Raw genomic sequence first — 18,089 nt, forward strand, 5'->3', positions numbered from 1 at the left:
TACGTTTGAGTTATAGAGTAACAGCCAACAACCTAATTTACGCTTGTTTTCCCGCCTAGAACTCTGGTTTTACTCTGTCTGTAAAATCTTATTTGTGACGGGTATTTCAGTCTGGTGGGCCACCGGCGTGCGTTCAGGGACCGCCAAACAATTAGAAACAAGGGATCCGTCAGCGTGAGGTGGTAGCAGACACCGGCCTCCTACCGCCCTCCCATTCTTTCCCCGGCGCAGGAGGGAGCGGCGCGTTTCTCCCCTCATATTTTAGGGCATTTACAGGTGTGCAGACTGAAGGGGGCCGTGCGAGAGGGCCCTGGAGGTGTCAGGACGGCGTCCAGAACGCCAAGCCGCAGGGGTAACGGGAGGCGCCGAGCAGTGGATTGGGGTGCCGGGTCCCCCGAGCTAGGAGCGAGCCAGGCGCGTCACCGCCCGCGCGGGAGACCGCTTCGGGCCGCCGGGAGCGCCGGGCGCGCCCCTCCCGGGCCACAGCGGGCCCACGTGACCTCTGCCGCCAAAACCGCGGGGCGGAGCGCGCGCCTTCCCGCCGGAGGGCCGGCGGCTGCGGCACAGCGGCGTGCAGGGCCCGCGAAGGTCGCGGGAGGTCGCTCGGAGGACCTGCGGATGCTCTCTGGCTGGGAACCTTAAAGAAAAAAAGGAAGGCGGGGGGAAAAAAGGTACGCCTGGGTGGCTCAGTCGATGAAGCGTCTGCTTTCAGCTCAGGTCATGCTCCCAGGGTCCTGGAATCGAGTCCCACATGGGGCTCCCCGCTCAGTGGGGAGCCTGCTTCTCCCTCTGCCCCTTCCCCTGCCTGTGTGTGCATGCTCTCTCTCTCTCTCTCTGACAAATAAATAAAATATTTTTAAAAAGAAGCCTTAAGTACTGCTCCACGTAAAACTCCTACTGAGGAAGCTGATTACTGAGAGGTCCCCTTGTTCCCTCTTTGGCTTTTGGACACAGATTGAAAATGGAAATCACCAGTCATTATTCAGTGACTCGCTGAAGCCAAAATGTGTCTCGGTTCCTTTGGGGGAAATAGACACGTTTGAACGTATAACTCTGGAGAAAGAAAACAATTTTTGTAAGGGGAACTTGAAGCCGCCTTTTCTTAGAAAAGTTGAGGGGATGCGTAGGATTTTGGGAAGTCCAGAGAAACCATCCTGATACGTTGTTTAAGGGAAATTAGAAACTCCTGGGAAAACAAAACTTAGTAAGAGCAAAAAGAGGGCTTTTCCACTTCTAGAAATGTAATAATTACTGGTAGGAAAGGGCAGAATTCTCTATATGTGTGTGTGTGTATATGTATGCTTATAGGTGTATAAGTAGTTTAAATGGGGTATATTGATTGTAGAAGTAGAGAGTCCAGTTATTCAGCCTCTTTCTCCCTTTGAGAGTGCTTGGATGCTCATTTTTGCCTCTCTCTCTTTTCTTCTAAGTCTCATCAACTCTCCCCCTCTTCCTCTAGATGGACATATTTTTTACTCATTCAAAAAACAAAACAAAACAAAAACACAAGGGCCTACTAAATTCCAAACACTGTGCAAGATACTGGGGTGACAGTGGTGAGCAAAAACATTAACAGTCCCTTCTGACTGAAGCATACAGTCTGGTAAAGGAGGCAGATAGTAGTTGATTAAACATACTAATGTTAAACATAATGTGATAAGTGCTAAGAAGAGGTCCAGGTGCTATAATGGGGTTTTGACCTAGCAGGGAGGTTAGAGAAGACTTCCCTCAAGGTGTAACCCTGGACTGAGACCTGAAGGAGTTAATGACAGTGGGAGTTGCAGGCAGAGGGAGCCGATTTTTCAAGGGAGAGCTGATAGCCTCTCCTCTTCCAGTGACTGTCCATCTCACTCATTTCCACTATATATAAATTAATCTTGCCTCTAGTTATCAAAGACACTTCTTTTTTCTTTCAATTGTTAAGTTCTTAGGGAGTAACTCATAACTAATAATTATTGTTATCGACAATGTATGTACAATAGGTAAGTATGCAATACACACATCTAATATACATTATCATCTCTTGTTTTATATAATAAAAGCATGCAAAGATTTTTTTTAAAGATTCCATTTATTTGAGAGAGAAAGCGAGAGACAGAGCACAAGCAGAGGGGGAGGAGCAGAGGGAGAGGAAGAAGCAGACTCCCGGATGAGCAGGGAGCCCACGATGGGGCTCAGTTCCAGGACCCCGGGATCATGACCTGAGATGAAGGCAGGCGCTCAACTGACTGAGCCACCCAGGCATCCCAAAACATTCAATGATTATAACAAAATTTAGAGTATGATGTATCTCAATAGAACTAAAAGCACTATAGGTATTCACAGTAGTGAGCGATCACATTATTTTGGAAGATTCAAAAAAGCCATATTGAGAAAGTAATTTTTGAGATGTGATTCAAAGGTAAAATTTGGTCAAACAGAGTAAGAAGGCTGGACAGAGAAGTCGAGATATATTCTAAGAGCCTTGAAAAGCACTCCAAAGAATTTATAGAAACTAAATAGAAATGTTTTATTTCACTTTTAAGGACTTTCCTGAGGTATTTTTTTCTTTTCCAACGTTTACTTTGGAAAATTTAAAATCTACAAAAAAGTTGCATAAGCCTATGGTTAGTTATATACCCTTTGCACGAATTTACCATTTTTTGGTGGGGGGGTACATTTGCTTTATCTTTTTATCTCTCTCTCTACATTCATATACACACATACTCACGAATGCAAGTACAGATGTTTTTCTTTGCTACAAAAGAAGTAAGATAAAGCTGTAGATCTACTAACTTCATCTCTAAATAATTCCATCTCTAAATAATTTGTCTCCTAAGAACAAAGATTTTTCTGTATAACCACAATACAATATGACACTCAGATACATTTTTTTATTTTTATTTTTTAAAGATTTTATTTATTTATTTGACAGAGAAAGACACAGCGAAGGAGGGAACACAAGCAGGGGAAGTGGGAGAGGGAGAAGCAGGCTTCTCATGGAGCAGGGAGCCCGATGCGGGGCCCGATGCGGGGCCCGATGCGGGGCCCGATGCGGGGCTCGATCCCAGGACCCTGGGATCATGACCTGAGCTGAAGGCAGACGCTTAACGACAGAGCCACCCAGGCGCCCCTCAAAACTTAACTTAAAAAGTATCTCATGAGTGGGGCGCCTGGGATCCAGCCCCGCATCGGGCTCCCTGCTCCGCGGGAAGCCTGCTTCTCCCTCTCCCACTCCCCCTGCTTGTGTTCCTTCTCTCGCTGTGTCTCTCTGTCAAATAAATAAATGAAATCTAAAAAAAAAAAAAATTAAATTTTGAGTATTTATGTTAATACATTAATAATAAATGAATTACTGATTTTAAATGGCTTGCAACAGTGACTGAGACATTAAGTGCTGTGTGTTTGCTTATAAAAACACATTTTCATGGGTAAACTAAAGAATATGAAAATTTTGGCATATGGTGAAAAGTCTTACATTTTTGTTCCCTGTCTCTTCAGTTCCCACTCTGAAGACTCATTATAGGCAACCATTGTTCTTGATTTTGGGGCATTCTTTATGTAAATAAGAACAATCGTGAATATAGATTTTTATACCCCCTCCCGTTTTAGAGAAAATGTAGCATACAAAGCACACTGTCCTTGTTTTTTCAGTTAACAATATGATTTGTAGATCTTTCTGCATTAATACTTGCAGAGTGTCATTCTTATTTACAATGGCATAATATTCCATTGTGTGATTATAACAATTTATTTAGATAGTTTACTCTTGATATACATTTAGGTTGTTTCCAATCATTTAATATTGAAACCAATGCTACAGCAAATGATCTTGTACATATTTGCATTTGTAAAATTTGATAGATACACTGCCCCCCACAGAGGTTGTACCAATGTCACTCCCACCACTAACTGTGGGAGTTATCTTTAGGCTTTTGATAAGGTTCTATACCAAGAGGTAAAATATGTGAATGTGAATTATTGTTGATATTTTACAAGTTTAAATGAAAGATCTCTCCTCAAGAGAAACTAAAAGGGCTTTTCTTAGGTAAACTTATAGAATAGCCAACGTTTTTCATCGAACCCTAACCTTATTTTCTGTCCCATTCTCTCCACCCCCTTATGCAACTACATCTTTAAAATCATAACAATATCTGTTGGGGACCTTCTATGTGCAGGGCACTGAGCTAGGTCTCAGAGTTATGAAATAGATACAGTCCTCAAGGAATTCACCACTCAGTTGGTCAGACATGCACAAAATATAAATAGTTACTATGTTGAGTTCCAGAATGCAAAACACATCTCTCTCTGGCACACTTAATCCTTTGTTGCATCCTATCTCCATGTCCTTCCTTTTCTGCCCCTTTGCCTACACAATTGAGCTACCCAAGTCTTGTTGGCTTCTATATAGCTCCTCTTTTCTCCCATTGTGCATTACTGAAATGTATCCAATTTGTATTCCATCTTCCTAATGCAGATACTGGATTTTGTATTTCCCAGGTGACAGTTAATTGATCAAACTAATAGATGCAAATCATCATGCTTTTGATCGGCACAGGCAGGGGTGGCCCTAAAGCCATTTTGAAGTACGTGACCTCCATTTGGAGAGTCTCCCTACTTGGTTGCCCTTTCTTCTCTCTGGGCACCTTGTCTCCTGGGTGAGCTCTCAGACCTCACTGGTACCCTCAAATAATCCTTGGTTAAGTGTCAACTAATCATTAGGGTGTTATTTCAAAATGGCCTGAGATGAGAATGTCATTAATGTGTGTAGGTTTCATGATACTCTTGAAAACAACAATAGAAACTGAAATGACAGGCAGAATGGTTGCAATTTTTATCAAAGGCCCATATATTTCACCTACTACGTAAGCCACCTTCTTAGGGGCTTACTCTTGGCTGAGGGGAGTTAATGCACCGAGACCCTGGCCCTGCCTGCCGCCTATCTTCTCCCTCCCCCTCTCTACCCTGTTGTAGGGTTTGGGAACTCTGGGGGCCGTTGCCCTCAGAACACTTTTTTTTTTTAAGATTTTATTTTATTGTAGAGAAAGAGAGAGGAGCACGAGTAGAGAGAGGGGAAGTGGGAGAAGGAGTAGGAGAGGGAGAGAATCAGACTCCTCGCTGAGCATGGAGCCCACCGTGGGGCTCCACCCCAGGACCCTGAGATCATGACCTGAGCTGAAATCGAGAGTTGGAGGCTCAACCGACTGAGCCACCCAGGCGCCCTCAGAGCTCTTTACTTTTGAACCCAGCCAGGCAGCCATGGCTCAGTGGCATCTGGCAGTAGGAAAGGGGGCCTGTGAAGTAGGGTGGGTACTCTCCAGTGCCCTTAGACACTCTTCCCTTTGTCTTTTCCCAGTCAGCTCACAGCTTGGCTGTCCCCTTGTGAAAGATTTTTTTTTTTTCCCCAGCTGTATCACCCTGCATAGGTGATGCACTTTGTACTCAAGCAGAAGTGGGTCTCACTGGCTGCCCAAAGTATTTAAATGTGTGGATTCAGGTAATGATGCTGTGTTTTCGTTGCATTAAAATTTTTTTTCCAAGCACTCATGTCCATGAGAAAAAAATCAACTAGTACTAGAGATGTTGTGGTCAAAAGGGCCTGAAGCAGTGCCTGGCACATAGAAGGCCTTCTACATTATTTGTTGAATGAATGAATGAATGAATGAATGAATGAATAAACGAAGGCTAAATTAGTATCCAGCCTCTCCTTTCACCTCCATCCCCATACCACTGTCCCATTTCCAGAAGGGAAACTCTTTAACTGGCTATGGTTTCCAGTTGTGCCGTTTAGTGAGTCTCAATGCTGTATGCTAGGATCACCTGGGGAGTTTTAAAAAAACACCAATGTATAGTTTTATTCCCAGACCAACAAATTTTTTTGTTTTGTTTTAAAGTCTCTAAGTTGATCGTCATGTGCAGCCAGAGTTGAGAACCACTGTTCTGAATAATGTGTGTTTATTCTTCTATCTCTTGGTTTATCAAATTGGTGCCATCCATCGATTCTTTTTTTCCCCCCATTGATTCTTTAACATGGCAGATGAGGTTTAGCTCATTACTATACCCTCTCTTCTCACGGTTGATAGTTCAATTATTATTGTAAAACTTCTATTTGCTGTCTTTGGAAACTTCAGTAATTTAAACTCCTCTTTCTCATTTCATATATTTTCAGCACTATCACATGACTCCCCATTTTATAAGACGCAGACACTAACTTCCCTGTCCTTTGCTCACTCGGCCTTCCACACCCTGCTATTTGTCCCTTACACTTTTTTTTTTTTTTTTTTTATATAGCCGGAGTTGTTAGCATTTACATTCTGGCCACCAGCCACAAGCAACTCTTCCATGCTTTGTCTATCAGCTGAGTCTAAAAGTTGGAAACCAGTAACCTCGGTTTACATTTTTATACCTATGTAAATATTGCCTAATACCAAGTTCAGTGGTAATAGCTAAGGTATATAATATAAGGCTTACTGTATACCTGGCACTTTATGAACATCAGTTTTTAATATTCATAATAATCTTAGAATCTTTTTTAACAAATGGGGAAACTGAGGCCCAGAGAAGCTAAGTATCTTGTCTAAGAACAGGACATTAGAAAATAACTGGGCCAAGCCCTGAAGCTTCCCCTATGGGAGGATAGGATAAAAATTTCTTTCTTTTTTTTTTTTTAAATATTTTATTTATTTATTTGAGAGAGAGAATGAGATAGAGAGAGTACATGAGAAGGGGGAGGGTCAGAGGGAGAAGCAGACTCCCTGCTCAGCAGGGAGCCCGATGCGGGACTCGATCCCGGGACTCCAGGATCATGACCTCAGCCGAAGGCAGTCGCTTAACCAACTGAGCCACCCAGGCGCCCCTAGGATAAAAATTTCTTTTCTTTAGGTTCAAGGTTAGGACACCTACCAGCTGGAAAGAGAACGCCCATCAAGGATATATACACATGTTTTCTTTCTCTTTTTTTGGGAGGGAGGGGTGATGGTTGTCTTTAGCTCCTATTATTATGCAACTCTGGTCAGCTTTCTTTTTTCCATTTCTGTTAGTGACTAATTTCAGCCACTTCAGGATCCCCCTCTTTCTCAGCAGATGGTGTAGTTTCCTGCTTCATGTACAAAATTGATGTCGTTGGGGTAAACACCCGAATCTCCTTCTCCCTTGCCCCAGACTTCTTTATCTGAACGTCACATCTTATGTCCTATTCTATCTCAAAGGAAGGGTACACCCCCACCCCTCACCTTTGATTCAAAGTTAATCTTTCCATGTGTTTTCGTTCTCGTTGCTCCTAAACCTCTGGGACTTTGCCTCAACAATTTGCTCTTCTCTGTCTTCTATTTCCATTATTCCTGCTCTAATTCCTCTCCTCAACCTACAAAACCGGCTCAAGACTCTCAACCTAGAAAATTCCTTCGACACACCCCTTCCTCTTGCGACTGCCTGTTCTCTCTCCTTCCTTCATCAGGGCACCCCTTGGAAGAGTCGTCTATACTTCTTGAAGCTTCATCTAGTCTGGTGGCTCAAATTCACACTTCGCTGTCGTGCGAACTTCCTTTCAGCCTTCCTGCGTGACCAATTCTCTTTTGCTATACTTCAATCCTGGGTGATACCAGCAGTCCTTTTTAAAAAGGGCAGTTTGTCCTTGGTGAGAGACTTTGAGCCTTCCTGAGATTGATCAGTAGTCCCGCTAAATTGAGGCAAACTGTTTTGAAATTATTATTCAGCTCAGGTATTGTTAGCCATTGAACATTCAACTATAATATGTTTACTTGATGAAGAAAAGATGTCCTGTGAAATGACGCAATGACTGTTGATTTTGCACATGACAGATTTAAATGTTCAAAGTGGTTGAACTTAAAGCACTAGCTAATGGCTTCAAGCTCTCCTAAAAGAAGCTCTTTCCTCAGCTAAAAGAAAAGGTCCCACTGAGTTTGAGGTGAGGCCTTGCTTTCTGGCAAAGGTGGTTTGTCTCTGCAAAAGGGAGGTATGTGTTTTCCAGTCTGGAAGCAGATGTGTCGGCAAGTCTTCACACTCATTTCTGTCCACCCCGTTGTGTCAGCATCCAAAGGTAAAAGGTTGTGCAAGACTCTGGGATTTAGGGGTGGTGGCTCCCAGCAATAAAATCCGTATGTACTGGAATGATTTTTTTCCTCAAAGTGATAACCCATGAAACAAGGGACGAAAGCTGCAATTGCTTAAAATTTTGCCTAGTCATACAGGTAGAGTACCATGAAGGTGAACACAGAGAAAAACCCTGTTGAAAGGAACTAAAAAACAATTCCTTCATTTTCAACTTAAGCCACATTAAAATTTGCTGCACATTCAGACCATAAACTTCCTGTATGACCTTTTATTGTTTTCTGGACTTTCTCACTGCCTTTCCTTCTCTTCTGCCACATGATTTATAGTTTCCATTTCTTTGAGTTTCCCCCAATTTTCAGCCATACCAGCTCTTCTACTAAATCTCCCTTGCTCGGGGGACTGCCCTTCTAGAGCTGCTCTCTGGCTCCATCTAGTCTCTCTCTGGGCCTCTTGTCCCACTGTCATCCTGGAACTTTCCTTCCATGGGTTGGATTCGCCTTCTGCTAAATCTTACATCTTTCTCTTTCTTGGTTTAGTCATACTCGGTGTTACTGGAATACTCCCTCGGGAGACCTCCTAAGGAATTCTGCATGGGAGAAAACTTCCCGAGCCCTTGCAGATCTGCAAATGTCTTCATTTGTCTGCCTCTCACGTATGAGTGAGAGTTCAGCTAGACGTAGAATTCTAGGTTGAAAATATCTTTCATAAAATTCTTGAGGGCAAAAATGGTTCCTTTATATTCTAGTATTCATTGTTGTTGGGAAGTCAGCGGCCAAACTAATCTGTGTTTCTCTTTGGAGATTTTTAGCATCTCTTACGCCTAGTGTTTTGAAATTTTAATATGTTCTGGAGGTGAGGTTTTTACTTCCCTATTTGTTGTTCTGAGAACTTGGTGGGGCTTTTGTGTGTGTGTGTGTGTGTGTGTGTGCGCGCGCGCGTGTGTGTGTGTGCGTGCGTGTGTGTGTGTGTGTGTGTTGGGGGGGTACTTTCTAATCTGAAGTTTGGTGTCCTTCAGCTTTGGGAAGCTCTCTTACACTGTTTGCTTTCAAATTTCCTCCCTCTTTCTCTTTTTCTGGCACTCCGATAAGTCAGATGCTCATCTTTCCATATTCGCCCTCTACATCACCTATCTCTTCTCTCATATATTTTTCACTTTCTGATTTTTTTTCTCCCGAGTGATTTCCTTTGACTTTATTTTTTCAGAACATCCATTGTATTTTGAATTTTGGCAATCATATTTTTAAAATCGGAAAGATTTTGTTCTAGGATTGTTCTTTCTTCATAGCGTTCTCTTTTGTTTCTTGAATGTGATATTTTCTTAAATCTCTCAAAATATATGCATTAAAATTGGCAAATATTCTCTTCCATTCCCTGAATTACATGTATTCTTCAGGATTAGTGTTTTGTTTTTTTTTCTGGTATTTCTCTTGCATTCTCTTCTCAATTGCCTAGTGATCCTTTATTTTAAAGAAATATGGACTGGGTAGCTGGTGTGGGTTTTTTCTGCTGTTGTGTGAGTAGGACTGTTTTCTTAGGTGGTAAGAGTAACTAACACTTTTGTAGTGTCTATCCATGTTCGGGGCACTTGTGCAGGGTAAATATATGAACTCATTCAGTCATCTCAACAACCTCTCTATGAAGTAGTTACTATGATATTTCATTAGGCTTAATAATTACATCAACTGTAAAATACAACATAATTTTCTTACACTAAGAAGGTAAATGTTGAAATATGACATGCCATAGGTTATAAAATACATTCTGATTTTGGAGGCATTAAAAAATCTTAGGGTTGATGAAATAATACATTACTATTCTCATCTTATAATTGGAGAAACTGAGGCACAGAGAGATTAAATAACTTGTTCCAGGTTACATAGTGTTATCTGTAGTGGATTTTACATTTGAACCCAAGTTCTGGCTTCAGAATTTTACCACTATGCCTAACTGACTCCCCACTGAGTGGGGACTCAAATGGGGGCATAGGAGGGCTCTGAGTTGGGAGGACTTTAGGGAGGTGAGTTAGGGAGCTCACTTTCTAGCCCCAGGTCCCCCAAATGCTACAACAAGGAGACCTTTAATTTGCGGCACCAACATTCATAAAGAAGCTTTGGCATTCTCCACAAGATTTGTTCTCTTCCATTAAAGAAGAGCGGTCTGAGGTTTTTTGCCTGAAGTTTGTGTGAGGTGTAGTGGCCTGGGGGTGTCAAGGGTACCATGTGGTGCAGTTGATCCCCATCAGACTTCCGGTCAGCGTGGGGTCTCCCTCTCCCAGCCCTGGGGTTTTAGTGGAGTAAATGGGCCTCCAAACCTCAGGAGCTCCTGTGGCGAGGTCTTGGCGCTTTCTCTGCCTGGCTCATTTGTCCATGTCTTGTCTCATCCGCCTTCTGCCTTCCAGGGACACCTATAGACCTCTCATCTGCTGTTGACCCAGTCTCCCATTCTTTTCCCTGTTGTGGTTTTATTCTTTTTTTATACATTCATTTTGGTGGTGTCTTGGGAGGGATTAGGGCCAATGGGAAGCCAACGCTTGTGTCCAGGCTTGAGCCAGAAGTCCCTAAATCTCAATTTTTAGTGAACAAAATCAAGATTATGAAAGCATGATCACCATAGGAGAAATTAAAATATTCACAGCAGAGAAACACTTATAAAACCTTAGAAGCATGTTTGCTGGAAAGTTTTCCTAAACGCAACTGAAGGGACAGGTGGTCAAAGTTTCTTATGTAAGATTCTCAACACACAGCAATATTTTTTAAAGTTCCAGTACATTGAAGCTTATTATATGCTTTGTGAAGGAATTATTCTTGCAAAAAGATTAACCACGTGATTGTCCCAAATTTCCCAGTAGGCCATTTAGACTATGATTTTATTTTCAGAACTCTGTGTGGATATACACATATAGACAGTCACACAACTTTTCAGCATAGAGCAAGATACTTTTTCCCTCTGGATATTAAAAATTCGATAGTTGGAAAATACAGAGTTTTACTTTTATGTTTAATTCATTTTGGTTATCTTGTCACAAGACTTTTTACTTCTCTAATATATGACTATTTTAGAGCTTTGATTTAATGATTTCTTTCCTGTAATCTTATAATATTTCTTATAATATGGTGGCATAGCTATTTTGCTGTGTAAATGTGTATAGGACAGGGATACCGATCTCTCTCTAGTCAGCAAATAATGCTGACTAAACAGGTTGAGTACAGAGAGCCTTGAAGCCATTTTGCATTCAACTTTAAAAAAAAAAAAATTTTATTTATTTATTTGAGAGAGAGAGAGAGAGTACACTCAGGAGTGTGTGAGCACAAGAGGGGGTGGTGGAGGGGGTGGAGAGGAGGGAGCAGCAGAGGGAGAGGGAGAAGCAGGCTTCCCGCTGAGCAGGGAGCCAGACAAGGGGCTCAGTCCCAGGACCCCGGATCATGACCTGAGCCGAAGGCAGATGCTTAACTGACTGAGCCACCCAGGTGTCTCTGCATTCAACTTTTAAGAGGAATAGGTAAATGACGAGAACCAAAACACAAGCCAGTAGTACCAGGAACCTAATTTTTATTTTATTTTATCATTTAAAAAATATTTTTATTTATTTATTTTTTTAAAAGATTTTATGTTTAAGTAATCTCTATACCCCGCATGGGGCTCCAACTCACAAACCCTGAGATCAAGAGTCACATGCCCCACCGACTGAGCCAGCCAGGTGCCCCAGGAACATAATTTTTTTTTTTTTTAAGATTTTATTTATTTGACAGAGAGACAGACAGAGAGAGAGGGAACACAAGCAGGGGGAGTGGGAGAGGGAGAAGCAGGTTTCCCGTGGAGCAGGGAGCCCGATGTAGGGCTCAATCCCAGGGCCCTCGGATCATGACCTGAGCTGAAGGCAGACACTTAAAAACTGAGCCACCCAGGCGCCCCCCACTCCCCAGAAACCTAATTTTAAAATTTCACTTTCAAAGTCTGTCCTGAAGCCGGTTTATAGCCAACACAATTTCCTAAGCAGTTGTTCCTACATTTGACAGCTCTGGACAATGATAATTGATACGGACATTGATGATTATTCGTTTGGTTGCAGAGAAGAGAAACCTACTCCGGTCACCTCCAAAAACCTGTGGTTGCTAGTGAGGATGCTTATGAAACAGAACTGAACTTGGAGGGGTCAGGTTCTGAGGCAATTCTGGGGCCAGTCTTTTTTTTTTTTTTTTTTTTTTGAGTTTTGCTTTCCTAATAAGTGTCTGTTCGCTTAGTTCTTCTCTGTCAACCAGCTTCCTCCATCTCTCCTTTCAATGTTTCCTTCCCCTTCATAATTTTTGCTTGCAAATGGATTTGACTTACCCTAGGCCCATCATAATCATGTAGCATTCCTGGTCCCGCTGCCGATTTTTCTCTTAGTCTCCCGAACGTTGAACAGAGAGGAAGGGACCCTGTTCTTTTTCAGGGCGAGGTTCTGACTACCTGGCCAGCCAGTGGATTATATGTTCTTGGGTCAGTTACCCATCTCTGATCCAAACAGCTGTGGCCTGTGGTTGGGGTGGGGACATGGAAGAAGGAGCTTGATTTCTCAGGCAACATGGCAGATTCTTTTGGAAGGGGGTGTGGGCAAGTCAGACAATGATTGGCATCTTTAATGAAAGGACTCTAAGGTGGTGTGTTTCAGGATTCAGAGTCATTGTCATCAACACACACATACACACACACAGAGTCATATTCTGTATACCATCGTTAACCAAGTAACATTGCCCATTAGTATATTTTAGAAGGAGATTTCCTTTTCTTTTAAAAAGATTTTATTTATTTATTTGAGAGAGAGGGGAGAGAGAGTCTGAGTGAGCGAGCATGAGCGGAGGGAGGGATAGAGAGAGACAGAGAAGGAGAAGCAGACTCCCCACTGAGTGTAGAGCCTGATGCGGGGCCCGATCCCAGGACCCCGAGATCAGGACCTGAACGGAAGTCAGATGCTTAACCAATTGAGTCACCCAGGTGCCCCGAGAAAGAAATTTTCAGCGAGCATTGAAAAATGGTTAGGAAACACTGTTTCTCCTGATTCCCCCTTTACCACTCTGACTATTCCTTCTCAGTCATTTTTGTGGGCTTTTACTCCTTTGCTTACCTTGTTAACCATTAATCTTATCCATTAGCTATATAAACTCTGAAAGATCTCATCCACTCCTGCATTTTTATTGAATAAAGAAATTAAACTCTTAAATCTTTAAGTTCTGACATCTCTTGAGCTTCAGATACATGCCTTTTTTTTTTTTTTTTTGCTTCAGCTATATCCCAGATGCCCGCTAAGATGTCCTACAGGTATTTCAAATTTATAAATGAATCTAAAATTACCATCTTCCTCTTTCAACCTGCCTCCTCTGCCTTCTATACCTATCCTCCCTTGACCCTCATCCTCTGTACAGGCTGATGGTGCCATCACCTTTCCAGTGTCCTGAGCTGGAAAAGTAAGAATTTCCTTTTCCCTCACTTTTCTCAGCTAGTCTATTGCCAAATTCCAGCCTATTCTGCTTCTTAAATATTTATAGAATCTGTTCTCATCACTCCACCCCTGTTAGATTACTTCAGGTTAGTACTAGTTCAGGCTCTGTATGCTGAGGTTTAAGAGCATGGGCTCTGCAACCAGGCAGACCTGGGTTTAAATCCTGCCTCTCACACTTACTAGCTTTCAAACCCTGGGGAAATTACGCAACCCCTCTAAACCACCAGTCCTCAAACCTGGCTGCCCATGGGAACTACCTGAGGAGCTTTAAATAAAATACTGATGCTTGGCTCAACTGATTTCACTGGAATGGAGTGAGGACTGAACAGTGCGAATTTTAAAAGCCTCCCCAAGGGATTCCAAGGTGGAGCCAAATTTGAAAGGTGCTGCCCTAACCCACAGCTCTCTCTCATCTGTAGCATGGGGTAATGACCGCATGGGGGTCATTGCAAGGGAGTAGTCAGTCAGTAAGACAATGCCCGTATGGTCTGGTGTGTGGTAAGCATGCTAGTTATTGTAAGGCAACTCCTATCATCTCTCCGCAGCACTTTGCGGTAGCCTTTTAATGCATTCCCTGCCTTAAGTCTTACCCATCTTCACTCCGATTCTGGAGGGAAAGAGCTAGGAGCAAATCTGATCCTGTCATTTCCTGCTTAAAACCCTTCGGTGGGTCCCCTGCTCTATTGGATAGAGTGGAAGGTCTTGTTTGCCATTCCTCCCCAGCTGGCCCCACCCCCATCTCTCCCTTCTGGCTAATTCTTCATCCTTCATTCTCCAAGACTGAACTCAGTTCTATCATTTTCTTTGGGACATCTGCCCTGACTCCTCTGTGTAGACCTTGCTCTTACTACATATAACAGGTTGAATTGTAGTTTGTGTCTCTCTCCTGCTAGACTTCGTGAGGACAGGGCTTAGTCTCTCAGTACAAAGCCTGAAAAATCAAAGTCCTCAAATTGTATTGAAACAAAATAGGTTCAATGCAAAATTTGACGGATCTATGAAGCCATACTTATATCTACTTTAGCCCAAATTTATTTCCTCCTCCTCTGTATTCCTGAAGCACTTGGTAATTGTTTCATCCTTAACCAGTGGGTTGTAAGCAACTTAAGGACAGAAACCTTGTCTTTATTCTTTATAAACTCCCCAAAGCAGCCAGCACAGCAGTTTACTCATTGTATTGCTTAAAAACACTCATTGGTTGGGATGCCTGGGTGGCTCAGTCGGTTAAGCGTCTGCCTTCAGCTCAGGTCATGATCCCAGTGGCCTGGGATCCAGTACCGCATCAGGCTCCTTGCTCAGCAGGGAGCCTGCTTCTCCCTCTGCCTGCTTCTCCCTCTGCCTGCAGCTCCCCCTGCTTGTACCCTTGCTCACTCTCTGTCTCGCCCATGCTCTCTCTCTCTAACAAATAAATAAAATCTTTAAAAAAACCCAACAGAACACTCATTGTTTGTTGGAAGCAAATAAGGTTTGGAGGAACTCATTCAAGGATCATGGATATAAGCATGAAATAGAAAACTCTATTTTACAAAACTATAAAGATATAGACCTGCCCTGTCCAGTACAATCACTACTAACTATGTTTGCTTCCTGAGCGCATGAAATGTGGCCCGTTGAGGAACTAAATTTTAAGTTTTATTTATTTACAATTTATTTAAGTTTAAAGACTGATGCTTGATTTCTTTTTTAAGATTTTTAAAATTTATTATCTTTTTTAATTTTTTGTTATGTTAATCACCATACATCATTAGTTTTCGATGTAGTGTTCCATGTTTCATTGTTTGTGCATAACACCCAGTGCTCCACGCAGAATGTGCCCTCTTTAATACCCATCACCAGGCTAACCCATTCCCCCACCCCCTCCCCTCCCTTCTAGAACCCCTAGTCCGTTTCTTAGAGTCCATCGTCTCTCATGGTTCGTCTCCCCCTCCGATTTACCCCCCTTCATTCTTCCCCTCCTGCTATCTTCTTCTTTTTTTTTAATTTATTTTTTAATAGAGAAAGAGACAGCGAGAGAGGGAACACAAGCAGGGAGAGTGGGAGAGGGAGAAGCAGGCTTCCCGCCGAGCACGGAGCCTGATGTGGGACTCGATTCCAGGACCCTGGGATCATGACCTGAGCCGAAGGCAGACGCTTAACGACTGAGCCACCCAGGCGCCCTGATGCTTGATTTCACTGTTGGAAAATTTTTAAGTATGTTTGGAACAACTTGGATGTATGAATCTACCTTTTAAACTGTAAATTGTGGGCACCTGGGTGGCCCAGTTGGTTAAGCGACTGCCTTCGGCTCAGGTCATGATCCCGGAGTCCCGGGATCGAGTCGCGCGTCAGGCCCCCTGCTCGGCAGGGAGTCTGCTTCTCCCTCTGACCCTCCCCCCCCTCATGCTCTCTCTCTCTCAAATGAATAAATAAAATCTTTAAAAAAAATTAACTGTAAATTGCATGAAATCCAAATACAGATCAAGATTTTCCACTTGGAAAGCAAGATAGCACCTGGATTGAGATGTGCTGTAGGTATTTGTGCTGGATTTGAAAGACTTAAGTACGATAAAAAAGAACGTAAAACATATTGGTAATAATCTTATATTGATTATATGTTTAATGGTAATACTTTGGATATACCATCTTAAGTGAAATATATTACTTGATGTTACTACTAGATGTTACTACTAGAAAGTTTGAAATTAGAATGTAGTTTGAATTACATTTTTATTCAAAAGAGCTAATCTATTCCAATATAAGACTTTGCTTTTCTATAATCATTGATGATGAGATTTCATCCTTCTCATTGTCTAAGACAGTTTTTGGTAACTAATGGCAAGTGATTTATAGATAGTTAATAATCTCTTTCGAATTCTTTTCTGTCCATGTAGATCACGATCTGCCTTCTCAGCCCAAGGAGAGTAGCACTGGCCAGAACCATCACCAGGAGGAAATAATCCACAAGTTGGCCATGCAGTTGAGAAACATCGGGGACAGCATCGACTGTAGGATGGTTCGAGAGGTGAGTCTTCAGTTTCCCCAGCAACAGCCAGTCAGGTAGTGAGGAAGAGCAAACAGAGCAATGGCTGTCAAGTGGCTGGGACGCCCAGGAATTAGCAGAACACATGGATTAATAACGTCCAGATCATGAAACATTAGATCTGAAAATTGTGAACCTGAGTCAAAGCCGGTATTTGATCTCATACTTGCTACTCAAACTGTGGTCCATGGACAGCTAGACAGCAGCATCATTTGGCAGCTGGTCAAATGTGCAAAATCTCAGACCCCAGCCTCAGTGCTGGAATCAGAATCTATTTTTTTACATACACCCCAGGAGATCTACGTGCACATTAAAGTGTGAGAAACGTTGCTCCACACCCTCAAACTGGGGTGCATATTAGATTCAGCTGTGTGGTTTTAAGAACTACAGCTGCTTGGGCACCTACTTGAGAGATTCTGATTAATTGGCATGAGGTGTGGCCTGGGCATCAGGCACTTTAAAAGCTTCCCAGCTGAATCTAATGCTCAATCAGGGAGGAAAAACCTCTGCCTTAGTGGTGGTTTTCCTCCTTGAACCCTCCAGAGGTGATGATCTAAGCCCTACTCCTGCTGATTTCTTTGTTTCTCCTGATTGGGAGAGAAGGCAGTGGAGAGAGAATGATATGTGGGTTCCATGGTGGGGAGTGGGGACTGCCCTCAGAGCCCAACTTCTTCTTCTTCTTCTTTTCTTTAAAGATTTTATTTATTTATTTATTGAGGGAGAGAGAGATCGATCAGGAGCAGGGCAGAGGGAAAAGCAGGCTTCCCGCTGAGCAGGGAACCCGATGCAGGGCTTGATCCCAGGACCCCAGGATCATGACCTGAGCTGAAGGCAGAAGCTTAACAGACTAAGCCACCGAGGCGTCCCAGAGCCCAACTTCTTTCCCTCAAATGGACCTGTCCTGTGATGAATTCTTGGTCATCACTGCTGCTGCCATCATGCTGGCTTCAGGGGGTGCCATGTCCTCTTTTATGTTCTGGTCCAAAGGTGGACAATACTCAGCCTTTCCCTCAGATAAAACATTCCCTGAGCCAAAACACGAACGAAGGGTCAGAGAATAGGCTGCTGTGAAAATCAAATGAGATAATCCATGTAAATCACTTAGAACAGAGCCTGACCCACAGAAAATGATCACTAAATGTTATCTCAGCCAAAAAATTAATTTGTTTTCTGCCTTTGCCCTTTTCATAGTTGGAGCTGACGACCTCTTTGCTATGGATCATTTATCACCGCATACTCCTGATAGTCACCATTTTCCTTCTAGGCTACAGTTTCTTCTGTAGGAAAGTTCTCACTGATGACTGTACTTTGTGAATTCTAGGGAGGTCCTTAGCTCAACATTCCTGCATCTTTATCTCCTAACTCTGAGTACTCTAATTTTTTTCCCTGAGGAGGAGAGAACAGAGGACAAATCACAACACCTGTTTTCTGTATTTGCCTCAACCCAGTCAAGAGGGCACTGCTCTACGCGTAACCTCCTATTCCGTTTTTCTCCCTCCCTCCCTCCCTCTCTCTCTCTCTCTTTCTTCCTTTCCGTTT

At 42.8% G+C, this 18,089-nt stretch overlaps 1 protein-coding gene across 2 annotated transcripts in view; it reads left to right on the forward strand.

The window, feature by feature from the left end:
• Positions 1-18,089, forward strand: part of STK38 (serine/threonine kinase 38) — a 128,880-nt gene that overhangs the window by 105,381 nt on the left and 5,410 nt on the right. For both annotated transcript variants that reach the window (XM_027603555.1, XM_027603556.1), the window contains one exon: positions 16,402-16,532. In XM_027603555.1, the coding sequence (XP_027459356.1) occupies positions 16,402-16,532 (131 nt within the window). The remainder of the gene's footprint in view (positions 1-16,401; positions 16,533-18,089) is intronic.

Source organism: Zalophus californianus, chromosome 7 (genome assembly GCF_009762305.2).
Source record: "Zalophus californianus isolate mZalCal1 chromosome 7, mZalCal1.pri.v2, whole genome shotgun sequence".
In the NCBI taxonomy this organism is placed as follows: domain Eukaryota; kingdom Metazoa; phylum Chordata; class Mammalia; order Carnivora; family Otariidae; genus Zalophus; species Zalophus californianus.